The sequence below is a fragment of the Mytilus galloprovincialis genome, chromosome 3, assembly GCF_965363235.1.
Source record: "Mytilus galloprovincialis chromosome 3, xbMytGall1.hap1.1, whole genome shotgun sequence".
Taxonomy (NCBI): Eukaryota; Metazoa; Mollusca; class Bivalvia; order Mytilida; family Mytilidae; genus Mytilus; species Mytilus galloprovincialis.
The window spans coordinates 20,948,118-20,964,590 of NC_134840.1; the positions used below are offsets into that span (position 1 = coordinate 20,948,118).

The 16,473-nt window shown below is 32.5% G+C and overlaps 2 protein-coding genes across 5 annotated transcripts in view; one reads left to right on the forward strand and one right to left on the reverse strand.

Annotated features, from left to right (window-relative positions):
- LOC143067393 (RNA-binding protein FXR1-like) overlaps positions 1 to 5,193 on the reverse strand; it is a 45,944-nt gene extending 40,751 nt beyond the window's left edge. For all 4 annotated transcript variants that reach the window (XM_076240625.1, XM_076240627.1, XM_076240624.1 and 1 more), the window contains exon 1: positions 5,001 to 5,193. In XM_076240625.1, coding sequence (XP_076096740.1) covers positions 5,001 to 5,051 — 51 coding nt within the window. In that variant the 5' untranslated portion in view covers positions 5,052 to 5,193. The remainder of the gene's footprint in view (positions 1 to 5,000) is intronic.
- Positions 5,194 to 5,300: 107 nt separating this feature from the next.
- LOC143067392 (WD repeat-containing protein 44-like) overlaps positions 5,301 to 16,473 on the forward strand; it is a 36,785-nt gene continuing 25,612 nt past the window's right edge. The window contains exons 1-2 of the mRNA XM_076240623.1: positions 5,301 to 5,456; positions 13,570 to 13,615. Of these exons, the coding sequence (XP_076096738.1) occupies positions 5,398 to 5,456; positions 13,570 to 13,615 (105 nt within the window). The 5' untranslated portion in view covers positions 5,301 to 5,397. The remainder of the gene's footprint in view (positions 5,457 to 13,569; positions 13,616 to 16,473) is intronic.

Sequence of the window (16,473 nt, forward strand, 5' to 3'; positions counted from 1 at the left end):
GCTGTGAAAAATAAGTTTTACTTCTGGGAAAACTGTTATCCTAATGTGCACACAAAGAGAAGTTCACATCTTCAATACATGTACAAAATTATGTTTTATATATAAAAACAAATTTGATGAATCAGGGTTGAAATAAAAAAAAAAAAGTAGTATAGTTAATGAGCTCAGTGAATAAAAAAAGGCTATCATACATGTACATCATAAAGAATGCAGAAAATTTACCTAAGTTTCAAAATTTTGAAAGCCAGTAAATAAACAAAGAAGTCAGGTGCACATTTTCAATGTATAAACAAACATTGTAAAAAGGCACTGGGTTGAAAACAGTAAGAGTCTGAGAGAATAATATAGCACTGAGTGTACTATCTTTCCTGTACACAATTGCAAGCACGCCAGACATTTAAATATTGTTGTTTTTCCTATCAATTTGCACTTTGTGCAATTTTGATAAAAAAGTACTTTACTTGCAAGAAAAGAGTGATGCAATATTTTTAAGTATATAATATATATACTAATATCTGAGAATAAATGTAAAGTCTTTATATTTTCCAAGTCTTCCTTTCTTATTGCAAAATCAAATATCAAATCAAAATATTTATATGATGAAATGATGATAATGTGTATCTGTGTAGAGAAGGTGTACTCAAGAGATTTGAACCAACCAGTTGATGATACAAATCAAATTCCTCATTCATTTGTTATCTACAAAAAATGTTACTTTTACTTCAAATTTTCTTAATACACCCACACAGCTAGTGTTTGATTCAAATAAATGCATGCAATTACAACACAATCAAATCAAATAATTATTTCATAATGATCCAAGGTAGAGAAGTGTATAACTGACAATATATCATTATGTTTAGATATTACTTATAACAATGTAATTTCACTATTTTGGCACCTCTTTATCTCTTTGATGTTATTTATATAACTCTGATGCATCACTGAAGTAACAGATTCATTGTGTGTAAGAGTTGTGGAATGGAGTATGTATCAATGTGTCAACAACAGATCATTGAACTAAAACAATATCTAGTCTCTCCTTATATCTGTTGGTAATTCACTTTTAATTCACTGACTCCAATGTTTCATAAAGAGCATAATCTATATTTAAGGTTAATTGGGCACTCATAGTACAGGAAAATCCTTGAGAAAAAACCCATGAATATTCAGTAAAAAAATTGCAAGGACTAACCTCCTGAAACTAGCTGGTTCTATGATATTCATCCAAAAACTACTGAAAAACATAACATGCGCAACTATCTGAGCCTTGACATTAAATTAGAAGTACATGTCCCATCAATATATTTGACAATAGCACATGAAGTCTCATATGCAATTATTGTCATTCAACAATATGAAAAATGAAATTGCCCTTATAATGATTCTAAAAATAATTTTATATTCCATGTTTTGTCAAATTTTCTTAATGGTATATTTTTTGTACACAGATTTAGTATTGTGTTGTTGTTGTTACAAGTTTGATGACTTACAAGTTGATATACAGTGTAGGTGTAAATAAAAGGTGTGCTTTTAAAATCAAAGTAAAGTTTCTTATCATGTGCTGCGACCAAATTCTTAAACTATTGCCCTTGATTTTCCACTTGTTACCTTGATTGGTTTAAATGGCTCTATTTTAAAATTTAGAAGGACTGAAAATAGTATAACAAAATTGTCAAGCTGGCTCTTTTATTTTGGAAGCTGTGTTTGGACAATTTAGAGATTGACAGAAAATTATTAAATACTTGTTTATTGTTGATAACTGAAAGTCACTACCATTGTTAGATTTCCTTTCTAGATTCTAGCTTTATTTTATTGAAGGTAGCTTTCTCATTGAAGTATGCCACATATTTCTCTTAATTCATATTTCTACAAAGACTTATCAAATCCCAGTTCACAATTCAAATACAAAACATTGTTTTTTTCCTTTTCATGTACATTACATTGTATATTGATAAATGTACAAGATAAAAACATTATAAAGATACATGGTACATGTAATTCTTATCAAATGGATTACATTCCATAGAGCAATCTTCAAATTGATAACACAGATTTCACCAACTCAGATAATATTCATTTTCAAATAAATTTATTCTTGAGATGCTTCAAAATCAGTTCAAATAAAAAAGTTGAATCAAAATTTGATTTGTAAACCACTTTCTCCACTTACAAATGTCTTATTTAATTTTCATTCATACCCTTGCTGAAATGTACAAACCTGCAAGTTGATTATGTGACTGGCAGCACAAACAAATATAAGCGCAAAAGAAATGGAAATCTATATACATGTACCTGATATAAAATACTGAGATGTGGCATGGCATGATTACAAATGAGACAACCACCTATTCTACCAGTGTCCAAATGACTTGATTATCATGATTATAGAGCAAAATTATGTCACTGTTCAGCCTCTAACAAAACATCATGGACAATTATGCCAATGTGGCACATGAGAAAATGTTTTTTTTTCTTGAATAAGAAAATACCTATTTTTAAAATCATTTTAGTATTTTTCTTGAACTGTTATAGATATGAACATGATGAAGCAACTTAGTAAAAAACTTTTTTTAAAAAAAAAAGATTAACAATTGCCGACAATTCTTAAAACAGTTAGGGCCTTAACCCCTCAAATCAATTCATTACTTCCTTTTGTGGTATGGAACCTTGTGGAACAAATTCACAGAGATCTGTGCACTTATACTTAAGTTATTGTCTGGAAACCAAATGTCTTCATATGACGACTATGACATCACCATACCATAAAGGCAGCATTTTTTTGCGGTCAAATAAATACATTGTACATGTAAGTAAAAGAAATAATCCTAATTCAACTTAAGTTTATTAAGAGAACTATATTGTCCCTGCTGCTTTAACAAATGTGTAAATTTCGCAGATTTAATTCAGAACTTATCAATCTTTACTCTCATGAACTAAACAAACAAATTTACAGTGCCCATATGGTCTGCCCCAAAACATTAAAAACTGCTCACTTGAATTGACAACAATGATTGAGACTTGTAAATACAGTATTTTGGAAATAAACACATTTTCATGTATGAGATTTTCATGGTTCATAAAATCATGTTCTTTGAATAGTATTGTAAAGACCTCTATTATTATTATAGACAATAAAAACACTTCACAAATAAATTCAAAAATTAAATGAACAAGGGACACAACTCTATCTGAAAATGTATGAAACCTGTAGGTTGCACTTCTGTAAATTTATATATATAGACAATACAATTTCCTGTAAGAACTACCTTGATGGCTTAAACTGTGCAACTTTTACTATGAATTTTAGTAAAAAATTATATTTCCTAGAATTGAAAGTTGATGTGCACTACTACTCAGTACTGTAAAGATAGAAACCTTAATTTTTGTGGGGTTAAAATTTCGTGGTTTCATCGCTCTGTAAGATTTCATGGGGATTTAATTTCGTGATATCCTAGCTTAAATGTAAGTGGTATTATATGTATGTTAAATTTTCGTGGGGGCTTTAATTTCATGGATATACAAATGTTTTCTTTACACAAAATAAACTAAATTAAATTCTCCACGAAAATTTCTGCTTTTTCAGTATTACATTCATAAAGGTTACACCTGTGCACATAAGCACTTGTACATTAGTTTAAACAACCTGATTCTGACGATTCTTTTTTTTAAATCTTTAATACCATTTCTTTTTTAAATTCATCATCTTTTCAGTTCTACCTTACAATGTTATGTTGCTGATCAGATAGAGTCAAATTTTTTTTCTAAATCTAAAAGATTCAAACCATTGAAATTTTTGAAAAGTTAAAATTGACTGATGGTCACATTTGACATGATACATACATGTATGTAGATGTTCTGGGCAAAACTTTTTAACCTGTCATCTGAACAAGTAATTAAATTACAGCTGTCAGACAATTATTCACCTTAATCTGAATGGCTACCAATCACCATTATAGTTTGACTATGTATGAAATATATGTAAAAAATGAAATATATTTTTTTTGTTCAATCATCAAAGTCAGTTTGGTTATAATTTGTCCAAATAAACAATAGATGGGAACCAGTCATTCTTCAGTTGTTATATCATTGTATATAAAAAGGAAAAAAATGACAATATCATTGTATATAAAAAGGAAAAAAATGACAATCTATATTAATGTTTATACATGTATGCATCAAATAATGTGATAGTTCTTAGTCTTCAGAGGTCACCACAATGGTTAATAAGATGGCAACTAAACTAAAATACAAACTAAGTGCTGATACATGTTAACGTTCATATTGTTGATCCTATGGCTATGAATTGAAAATTGTTTATACTTTTTTCTAATTAAGATATATATACGTTTTAATACATTTTTTGTGGTAAACAAAAATTGGACAGCTAATCAGTAATGCCCCAGGGCTTTAAAGCTTCATCCGATGGTTTTATTCAAATCTTTTTTATCAAACATCTAAGTAATATCTAAAAATGTACTGCAAGACTTTTTAAATATATTGATGCTTCAACTATTAGATTTATGTAATTGTGTTTAACCTTAAAACAGTGTACTTAGAACTACTGAATTAAAATTCATCCTTCATAAAAAGCATGTAAACTTTTATATACAATAACAAATACACTTTAACACACTACTCATGCTTTTATCATTCCATCAATCAAAGTTTACTGTAGCTGAGAAGCTACACAGATCATGATAAGACAAAATGACTCATTTGAAAAACATTCTAACCTAATTGCTAAAATCAAATTCGATATTAAAATTACAAAACAATTAATAGCAAAAAACTGATCTTTATCCTTCTGAAATTTGTAAATCGAAAGTACAAGTTTCAGTTTCATAAAAGTTGACAAGTGAAAGTGAAACTTGTCATGTATATTGTGGACACCTTTTTAAAGAGATATCAATAAAAGGGTCAATATGCTCCTTCTGTAGATATCTGATATTTCTTCTTCAGAATTCAACAAATACTCATTGTTTGACACAATATTTTACCTGATAAAATGCTCCATTTGCCCCGCAAACTTCTACCACAAGGTTTTCCATTTTGAACACAGGGAATGATGGGAAATTTAAGTATTTTCCACGCTCTCTTTATATTTCACACAGTCCTGAAGTTAAAATGCAATAGAATAGAAGTTTGTGGCCGAAACTCATCAATTCTTGTAAAGATTAAACTATAGTCTGAACGAAAAAAGTACGGAACATCGACTTCCAGGGAGCATTTCCAAAAATCTGAGTTATTCGGATTGTCTCGGAATTTTCCATTGACTTCATAATAAACCCCGAGAAAGACTTTGCCACTTCCTTTTTTGGATTATTTTGGCAGAAATGACAACACTCATTTGTAGATATCAGTAAATAATGTTTTCTGTCCACTTCAGGTGACAAAATGTCGTCCGATAGTGAACTAGAAGAATTTTATGACGCAGAGGAAGCAACACCAAAGCGGTATGGATTAAGTAAATCAGAAAAAAAAAATCCTTAAACATTTGTGTACAGTGACTGTCAGTGTAAATTATTGGTAATCGCAATATGTGAGTTCGTGGTCTAGTGGTTAAGACCGATGGCTACAGTGCTGAAGGTCCCGAGTTCGATTCTCACTCGGGGTGCTATCAGTACATCAGAAGGGTAATTTTCACCCTCTCACACACATCTCTGGTACCCAGACCGGAGTTTAAACTAGAATGGGTACTTTGGGGGGTTACACTAAAGACCTGAAAGTGGACCTGAAAAGACCTGAAAATATACGACTAAAATTATTCAAATTGCAATAACTTTTTTTATTATTGGATGGAATTTCTTCAAGTTGGAATTTTATTAATATTAAATATTTATATTTCATTAAAATTAAAAAAATTTAAATAAAAAACAATTTTTTGATGCCAAAAGTTGGACCTGAACGGAGAAATGAAAAGACCTGAAGGGACCTGAAAATCTATGTCGGACTAATTCTAACTACAATAACTTTTTTAATATTCAACTATTGATTTTGTGAAACTAAAAGTTAATTATAATGATAAAATTAAAAACAATATATATGAAAAATACCATTTGGGTGTGAAAACTCGGAACTGAACGGAAAATTTTAAGCCGGTAACATAAATTTGCTTGAAAAGACTGCGGTCAGATTTATTCAATATCTTTAACTGTTTTCAATCATTCTCCTTGAAGTATGATTTTTTTTATAGGAAAGGTATAATATATCATTGAAATTATAAAGAATTTTATCGAAAATATGATGATTGAGTTACAAAATTCGGACCTTGTCGGTGAAATAAAAGACATGAATGGATTATAGGTGTAGTTGTATTTAAACTCGCAAAACATTGTTTTCCTATTTGTTTCTATTTTAGACAAAAATCTATTGAAGAGAGCGATTGACTTTATATTTATACAGGAACATATTTGAAAACAAAGTACATTGTTATTGATGAATCCTGAACCTAAAGGGAAAAAAAGGAAGATTGTCCGTTGAAATTATGCAAACTAATACAACTTGCTTAAACTACATTAATATATATTTTATTCGTATTTTATATTAAAGCTGGTCGTAAACTGCTTTATTTATAAAATGAAAGTATAAGTATTGCTTCCCCATGAACCATAAGTAATTGAAAGAGTTTGTCGATTGAAATGTTTTAATTACATGAACGTGTGCCGGTTGTAATTCACACCTTGTATTGATATTAGGTGATAATTGGATCATTAGTCTGAATAAACATTTCACTTTAATCTTTTAATTGGATTATCACTATATCTTGTTACACGAACTAAATTAACATTGCTCGGTCACCAATTCAAGTATAAACTTTACAAATTAAAAATATAAGCATATATTAAATAATCAGTAAATTCAGATTAACGCTCTTACTTTTTATAAATAGTCAACTTTGAATCGTTTTTAGTCAGAATAAAAATATTCAACAAAGTGCGTACAAGTATAGTTTCCAACGTTATTATATAGCAGGCTCTTGCTGCAGCATGTCTCTTGCATTGCCATTACCTTTGCTAACTGAACACCCCAGACAAACATCATACCGAGACGCTTTGCAGACGCTAGTCCGAGACGCTTTTCAGACACAAGACCGAAACGCTTTGCAGGTAATATTTTAAAGTCATACATATATATTGTTTATCACTGAACAACATATATTCATTTCAGATGTTAATGCCCCACCTACGATAGTAGAGGGGCATTATGTGTTTTGGTCTGTGGCTCCGTTCGTTCGTTCGTTCGTTCGTTCGTTCGTTCGTTCGTTCCGCTTCAGGTTAAAGTTTTTGGTCAAGGTAGTTTTTGATGAAGCTGATCTCTACAAGAGACCAAATGACATCGAACATGAAAAGTTATCAACCATATTTTTCGTCTATGTTTATTATTTTCGTTTTAAAAAAATGTGGAATTTTAGGCTCAGTCAGATTTTGAATTTTCAAATCAGGTCCGAGTTTTGATACCCCAACAATATTTTTACATATTTTTTTTATATTATCATTATATTGAACTTTTTGTGTCACAAAATCAAAAGTTGAAAGATATCCATTGAATATTAAAAAAGTTATTGTAGTTAGAATTAGTCCGACATAGATTTTCAGGTCCCTTCAGGTCTTTTCATTTCTCTGTTCAGGTCCAACTTTTGGCATCAAAAGGTTGTATTTTATTTTGAAAATTTTAATTTTAATGAAATATAAATATTTACAATTAATAAAATTTCAACTTGAAGAATTTCCATCCAATAATAAAAAAGTTATTGCAATTTGAATAATTTTAGTCGTATATTTTCGGGTCTTTTCAGGTCTTTTCAGGTCCACTTTCAGGTCTTTAGTGTAACCCTACTTTGGGGGCCTCGGTTGGTCAAAGGTGTCCCCTACTTTGACCTGGAGATCAATCTTCTGATATCTCTCTGGTTTGTCTGTTTCCACCGAGTGGCCCGGTGGTTCTCTCTGAGTACTTCGGCTTCCTCCACCATAATAACAGACTTCCCGGTGTCCTACACGCTCCCTTGGGCTGTGTTGGGTGGGGATTGTTCTGGTGGTGGGATAATATTGTTTAAAGGACACATCTCCATTAATCCTTAGGGAGTGTACATGGATCCGCTGTACCCTTGCAGTCAATCAAGGGGTGCGTCTTAATTGGCGGAATCTCAGTACATACATACAATACTGGTATAAAAATTTTGTGCCAGTATTGTATTCCAGTATTGTACCAGTATTGTGTTTTTTTTTAGATAAACAATACTTATACTAGGTAACTGATCTTTTACTAAAGGTGTCACATTTATATATGCAAAATGAAATCAAATTATGACATGACAATTTTATAAGGAATGAAATTATGAATGTATGTTTAACTGATGATGGCATTGATGGTAGCTTTGGGGTCGATCCGGCCCAAGTCGATGATGTCATTGATGGTAGCTTTCGGGTCGATCCGGCCCCACGTTGATCCGGCCCAAGTCGATCCGGCCCCACGTCGATCCAGCCCATATGTAAAGTCGATCCGGCCCCAATAAAAAATATTTTTATAAGAAATGAAAAATAAAGATATTCAGGATTTGATTTAATTAAGTGATTACAAGTGGGCATTACCTTAGTTCACAATCATCAGACAATTGTTGAATAAACAAACCAATTATATACTAATGATTTGATTAATCAAGTCATTATGATGAGTTAAATTTTATAGGTTTCAGTGGACTGTAAATATTTATTTAGATATTCTGTGTATTAACTAACAAAAAATAAAATCGCCATGACATTCAAAGTTAAAGTTATCACGGAAAATAACTTCATATTTTAAAATATGTTGAACCTGCAATTCAACAATAACACTCATTTTCGTATCAATTTAAAATAGTTCTTTAACTTGTACTCCAATACTTCACTTACCTGTTGTCATCCATCATCCAACACTTTTTGCAAATTCCATTTAAACTGTTAAAATGTGTCACAAATTCCTCCAAAATCAATATAATTAAATCATATTTTATTATGGGGCGGATCGACATGGGCCAGATCAACTTGGGCCAGATCGACTTGGGCCGGATCGACTTTGGGCCAGATTGACTTGGGGCCGGAACGACCAGATACCTTGATGGTACATTGATTGTCATCAAAAAAGTTTTTAAATCTTCTGATGTTTTACCCTACTGTCTCAGCATTTTAACAAACTCTTTGCCTTCTATGTTTACTTTAATCTCTCTCTTTCCAAGACTCATAGTATATTTTAGTGAAATTTATATTGAGATTGCTGTTATACATGTAGCTTCTGTATCATCAGCATTGGTATTTTCTACTTCTACTTTGTATGGCATTTCTACACCCCCCCACCTCCCCCCTCCCCCCCCCATACACACACACACTTCCTATAGGGATTTTTAGGTATTCTGTGGACTTTGTACAATGTGTATCTGTTTGGTGTAAATTTAGGTTTGTGAGTAAAGTAATTATTTCTAATTAATTTCACAATTATCCTCTATAATCTGATAATAATCTTTTTGAGTTCATTTAATCTCCCTTTGATCTTCAATAACTTATTTTTCTTAAAATTCATTTTTCATTATACATTTTTAAGACAAGTCAACAATACAGCTACAATACTGGTATATTAGTTATGTACCAGTATTGCTGTTTTTTTTTTAAATTACAATACTGGTACAAAATTTTTATACCAGTATTGTGGACAATACTGGTATACCAGTATTGCGATCAACTACAGGAGATCCCAGTGTAGTCTCAGTCTGTAGTCTGTAGACCTATACTACAGATTATTTTTGCTGTATAGAGATAGAAAGCAGTGTCCATGCAAACAAAAAGCATATTTCTATACCTATTATATGGGCTGTTGTAAATTTTTGTATCTACATAATTTAGACTTTTATACATGGTGGAGTCTCATAGCTGTTTTTCTGGGCAGATGATAGTCCAAATAATTATAACGTCTTGAAAGGCTATTATAATTTTTCTTTGACGCCTTTTCGAAGTAAGGGGTCAAAGAAACAAATTATAGTAAGGCGTCAAAGAAAAAATTATAATAGCCTTTCAAGACGTCATAATTATTTGGACTAGGCAGATGAGTGTTCCTGTATAAAGGTCCTGATTACTCCATATCACTATTTGTCTACCATTAATGGACATCACACAGGTTCCTGTAAAATATAGCCAGGAAGATTGTTAAGGTGTTTGCCTCTGTGGAATCTACATGCACAATTTTTGATTGGCAGGAATATGGGTCTGTTCGCCCTAAAACATATCTGCTCCCATTCATGTTTGCCTCCTTTCACTTTTGCACCCTACATGTTTGCACCAAAGTCCATTCGCAACCTTCACGTTTGCACCTTTTTTTTTTATTCTATCATAAACATATATATTGGTAGGGACCTGATACTACCTACATGTAATTGTAGCTGATTTCATTGTCTGGTCATATATATAAGTTAATAAAGACAGGATACAGAAACAGACATGAGTTACAAACATTCTCGCTATTATCCTAATATTTCTTGTACATGTAATATCAATAAAATGTCATTCAAAGTAAGTTTTGAAGTTATCCCAGTGTTTCAAACTTGTAATTCAAATGTCACTTTGAATTTTTAATAATTGCATTCATTTCATCACAGAATGGTACAGAATGCAAACAGGGTGCCAATTGCATTCCCTATTCTCAAATCATTATATAAAACTTTACATCATATAAACCAAACTTATTTTGGTCATTTTACATACCAAAATATATCTACTTTATGATTAAACTATTTAATTAGGATAAGATTTATGTGGTTAATTCAATTATTGAGCAGTTTTGATATTATTTTTCAGTCAGACACCACTAAAATCTATAAATCTCATGATTCAAACGTAACACAGCCATATTAACAATAACACCAAATTTATCTGTGTAAGTACCATCAGTAATCATACATAATTAATCATTAAATTATTTAAAAAAAAAAACAGAAAAAACTTTCATAAAATAATTTCCTAGTTTTTATTCAGGAAGATAATATATATATAAGTACGTCTGAGTCAGTGACAACCCTAGGCCTATGCATCAATGGTGGTGATGTGATACATGGCTGTGTACATAATGTATATACAACTCGTCTAAACATCAACCCAACAATGTTAGATCTGTAAATAATTTTTGGTTCTTCCCTTATATATATATTAAATCTGTTTCACAAATTGAATATATTTTGGCTTTGATTGTTCTTTTTAGTCTTGCTGGTGTGAAAAAATTATTGGTTTTTGTATCCCTCTCTCTTAAGCACTATGCCTATCAGAGTGGGATGGGTATTTTATACAATTTTTACATGTCATGGTTCCAGAAGCTTCTCCAAATTGGGGCCAAGGGAGATCTTTCTGCATATAAGACAGAAATTTTTGCTCACAATTTTCACAATCATATACATCTTTTATCCTTGTTTAAATTTTCATCAATTTTTTATCAAAATTTCGTCCAGAGGTTGTCCAAATTTCATCTGCCTGGCTTGTTTTTCTCTTAGAAAACATGATGCCAAAGCAAAACAAATTCATGGTTATGCTATGTTGACAACCGCATGCATTAACAATATGGCGAACACAGACTTCTACAAAAGCACCCATAAAAATTGTCATCTGAGGCACGCTGTACTATTAACGAACAAGGAAGTAGATCATCAAGTTAAAAATAAATTTTATCACAAAAGTATTTTATCATGACTCATTACCACATCAATTTACAAGTTATAACAAAGTGTTTCATAAAGAAATTCATCATCTATTTTCTGGAACTTGAAAACTTAAGTCCCTCAGGTGAAGCAATAATAACCAAATCCAAAGTCTAACCGTAAACTTGTTAGGTCCCAGACCTCTAACCACCTCTAAAGTCCAACTGTAAACTTGATAGGTCCCAGACCTCGAACCACCGCTAAAGTCCAACTGTAAACTTGATAGGTCCCAAACCTCGAACCACCACTAAAGTCCAACTGTAAACTTGATAGGTTCTAGACCTCCAACCACCCCTCAAGTCCAACCATAAACTTGATAGGTCCCAGACCTCGAACCACCTCTAAAGTCCAACCGTAAACTTGATAGGTCCCAGACCTCGAACCACTGCTAAAGTCCAACCGTAAACTTGTTAGGTCCCAGACCTCGAAACCACTGCTAAAGTCCAACCGTAAACTTGATAGGTCCCAGACCTCGAACCACCACTTAAGTCCAACCGTAAACTTGATAGGTCCCAGACCTCGAACCACCGCTAAAGTCCAACCGTAAACTTGATAGGTCCCAGACCTCGAACCACCGCTTAAGTCCAACCATAAACTTGATAGGTCCCAGACCTCGAACCACCACTAAAGTCCAACCATAAACTTGATAGGTCCCAGACCTCGAACCACCTCTAAAGTCCAACTGTAAACTTGATAGGTCCCAGACCTCGAACCACCGCTTAAGTCCAACCGTAAACTTGATAGGTCCCAGACCTCGAACCACCGCTAAAGTCCAACCGTAAACTTGATAGGTCCCAGACCTCGAACTACTGCGAAAGTCCAACCACAAACTTGATAGGTCCAAGACCTCGAACCACCGCTAAAGTCCAACCGTAAACTTGATAGGTCCCAGACCTCGAACCACCGCTAAAGTCCAACCGTAAACTTGATAGGTCCCAGACCTCGAACCACCGCTAAAGTCCAACTGTAAACTTGATAGGTCCCAAACCTCGAACCACCGCTAAAGTCCAACTGTAAACTTGATAGGTTCCAGACCTCCAACCACCCCTCAAGTCCAACCGTAAACTTAATAGGTCCCAGACCTCGAACCACCGCTAAAGTCCAACCGTAAACTTGATAGGTCCCAGACCTCGAACCACTGCTAAAGTCCAACCGTAAACTTGTTAGGTCCCAGACCTCGAAACCACTGCTAAAGTCAAACCGTAAACTTGATAGGTCCCAGACCTCGAACCACCACTAAAGTCCAACCATAAACTTGATAGGTCCCAGACCTCGAACCACCGCTAAAGTCCAATCGTAAACTTGATAGGTCCCAGACCTCAAACCACCGCTAAAGTCCAACCATAAACTTGATAGGTCCCAGACCTCGAACCACCGCTAAAGTCCAACCGTAAACTTGATAGGTCCCAGACCTCAAACCACAGCTAAATTGAACCCGATGTCAGACGAAAGCTGTGTTCTTTTTCCTCTAGTGTCTCAATATTGCATGTAGACATTGGCTCTGCTTTTTGGCTTATACATCAAAGACATGATCATACATGTAGGCTTGCTTGACATTGTTAATAACCAAATACACAGTGACTTTGCAGTGCTATTGAATCAAGTGTTGAGTACTTTCAAAATTTTTTTTCCTCATGCAAATTTCCATGTATAGTTTTAAATTTAATTTAGTTCCTTAAGAAACTTTCAAAATTAATTAAAAAATTGTGGTGTTCTTCTGCCTACTGCTCATGATCATCTCACCTGAAAAATATATAAAATTTTCTTAATTCCAACTTGAAATACCGGTATACATATTTAAAGTAAATGTACAAAAAATGTACATGTAGTTAAATTGCACATGAATTCTTTTTTAGGTATGTTCAGAAGAATTCATTGAAAGATGCCTTAGAGAAGTTTTCTGTAAGTAATACATTTAAATTTGAGACTATTTATTTTCATTGTTTAATCAAACTTGTATTCTATTAATATTAATGGCCAACACTCTAAAGACTTTTTGCTCTGATGCAGTGCAATACACCCATCAATCAACCATATTAATACTAGCTTTAATGCTCAACCAGCATTGGAAGCCATCCTATAGTGAGTTTGTGTTTTCAATACATCCTGTCTACTCTATACTCGTTGGATTAAAAAGGGGATGTTATTTATTAATAATTACAACTACCAGAAGGTTTACAATGACCTTGCCTAATGATCAAGGTCAAATGATTAATTTTAAAAAGATGTAAAAGATACCAAAGGGACATTCAAACTCATAAGTGGAAAATAAACTGATAACGCCATGGCTAAAAAAGAAAAAGATAAACAAACAAACAATAGTATACTAAACACAACATAGAAAACTAATGACTGAGCAACATAAACCCTACTAAACATCAAAGTAGCCTTCCTTACAATGCCCCATGTCCAGATTCATAAACTTTGAATACCTTAAGGAGTAAGGTAATAATACATAAGCTTGGTATGAGTGTTCAACACTACTATGAGCATTCACCACTACTTGAAGAAGAGTTGTGAAAAAGATTAAAATTGCAAGCTAAAAAGTCAAGGTCATAAAATTTGTAGAAAGATGCAGGCCTTAAGTTCCACAAGTCCAATAGATAATTTTCATGTATATCCAATTTACAATTGTATATTTTAATTATTATGCAGTTAAGCTGCATTATGCGAGCACCCTAGATTTGTGTTCTACCCAATAAATGCTGAAATACTTGCCATTGTTATTATCTAGCTCGCTACTATGTTATATATAACTAATTGAACACTTATTTAAACTTTTTATTCTGGATTACAAAAAAATATGACCAGAAAAACCTTAAATGATTCTGATGAGGATCTTCTAGAATTGTTGGTTGACTGTTCTAGGAACGACCTTATAACTGTGCCTCAGCAGAGAGACTTAGAACGAATCTGCAAAGACTGGATCTATGCATTGCATGCTAAAAGAACCCAACTTTTGGAAAACAAATGAACAATCAGTTGAGTTCTGAGCTTAAACTACAAGTGGCTGTCAGTCGTGGGAATGTAACATATAACAAGTATTATACTACTTTGTCTATATACTTAATTAATACTAAGAAATTCATAGTTAAACCATAACTAGAGCATATGTATTAATTACCCCTGTAAAAAATCTTATAGACCCAAATTCTATTGACAAACTCTACTGTTTTACTTAAAACTAATTTTTACAAGTCTCTTGTTTTATTCGTATCCCTTACCATTTTATCTTTTAACTACATATATTTAAACTTATTAAGAAACCATACTAGTCCATAAATTTAACCAATTACTAGTACAGATTAGTAGTTCCTTTCACTTTCCGTTGTTAAGAGAATATAAACAACTGATAAGATTACTTTTATCCATTTTATAATTTTAAATGTATAGTGTACATACAAGTTCCTGTTTTAACTAATTTTTAGTTTTATCCTATTCTAACTGTTAATATTATTTTAAATTTTAACCAGTAGATAAAATTTTAAACAACGCAATTTTAAAAATAAACAAAATTTTTAAATGCGGTGACCCTGCAGATAGGGTGGACTTCCAGAAGAAGAAGAAGAAGAAGAAGATCGTCGATTTATCCAAAAGTTTTGAAGTTACACATAGGAAGTAGTGCTTATTAAGAATTCTTGTGTAGTTCATTATGACTTGTGCTTTTAGCTAAGATGTCAAAGAACAATTGTATGAAATATTTAATCGCCGAAAATCTCTTAAGACAAGTAGTTTAGATTTCCCAAATGGCAAAAGTCGTAGGGATATTGTTTGTCATCAATACGTAGTACAACTACGTCAGTAGTCTATTATATAATAAGTTCAACTGTTCATGCTGTTGGCGGCAATTTCAAATTAGAAAAAGAAATTTTCGTAGATTTTCAATTTGGAGGCAGGTGTGCAAATTAGCGGTGGTCCGAGGTCTGCGACCTTCCACTTTTGCAAACGGAATTTCGACTAGGATAGTTGGTTTCTAGCTACGCCCGACGTAGTCACCTTCCACTTGAAAGAAAATAAGAAATTACTTTGCAAACCTTTTCACCATGTTCACCAAAGTCTCCAATTAAACGAGCTAAAAGCTTATTTTTATCATTATTATTTATGACAGCGATGTTCATTTTGTTCAACCGCTAGCAAAATCGCCGACAAATATTGTAAAATCGTATCTGATTGACAAAAACAACATTGTAAACACATAACAATGGCGGCTGTGAAGACAAAATTTTACAATATCGGATCCGATTCCGGAAGCGGATAAGGATAATTCCGGGTTTGGTGATAAATGACTAAATAAATCTATGCATGTTAAATGAATATAAACACTAGAATTGTAAACCAAAAGATATATGTAAAAGAAAGAAAAAGCAGAAAAATATATTATACAGAAACTCAAAATTACTTTTTTACAAATTTTAATTTAAAAATCCAATACAACGTGACAGCTGGGAACAGTATATCTAACAATATACATGTTCATGGTCACAGTCTAAATTTTCTTTATCAGTGATAAATGATGATAATGCATGTGAGATGCTTTTAAAGTGTTAACATATTACTGCAATTTCGAAGGGTTATTTCTTTTTCTCAATTTTGAAGGGTCAATTAAATTAGCTGAAAGTTTCTTTCTTTATTTTCACAAATAATGCAACTATAATATATACCTAAATGTAAGTAAATCATATGATATATAGGTGGCATTCTTTGGGCCACTCTACCCCCTCCTGTTTGATAACTTGGAAACAATCGAGCTCCCCACCCCT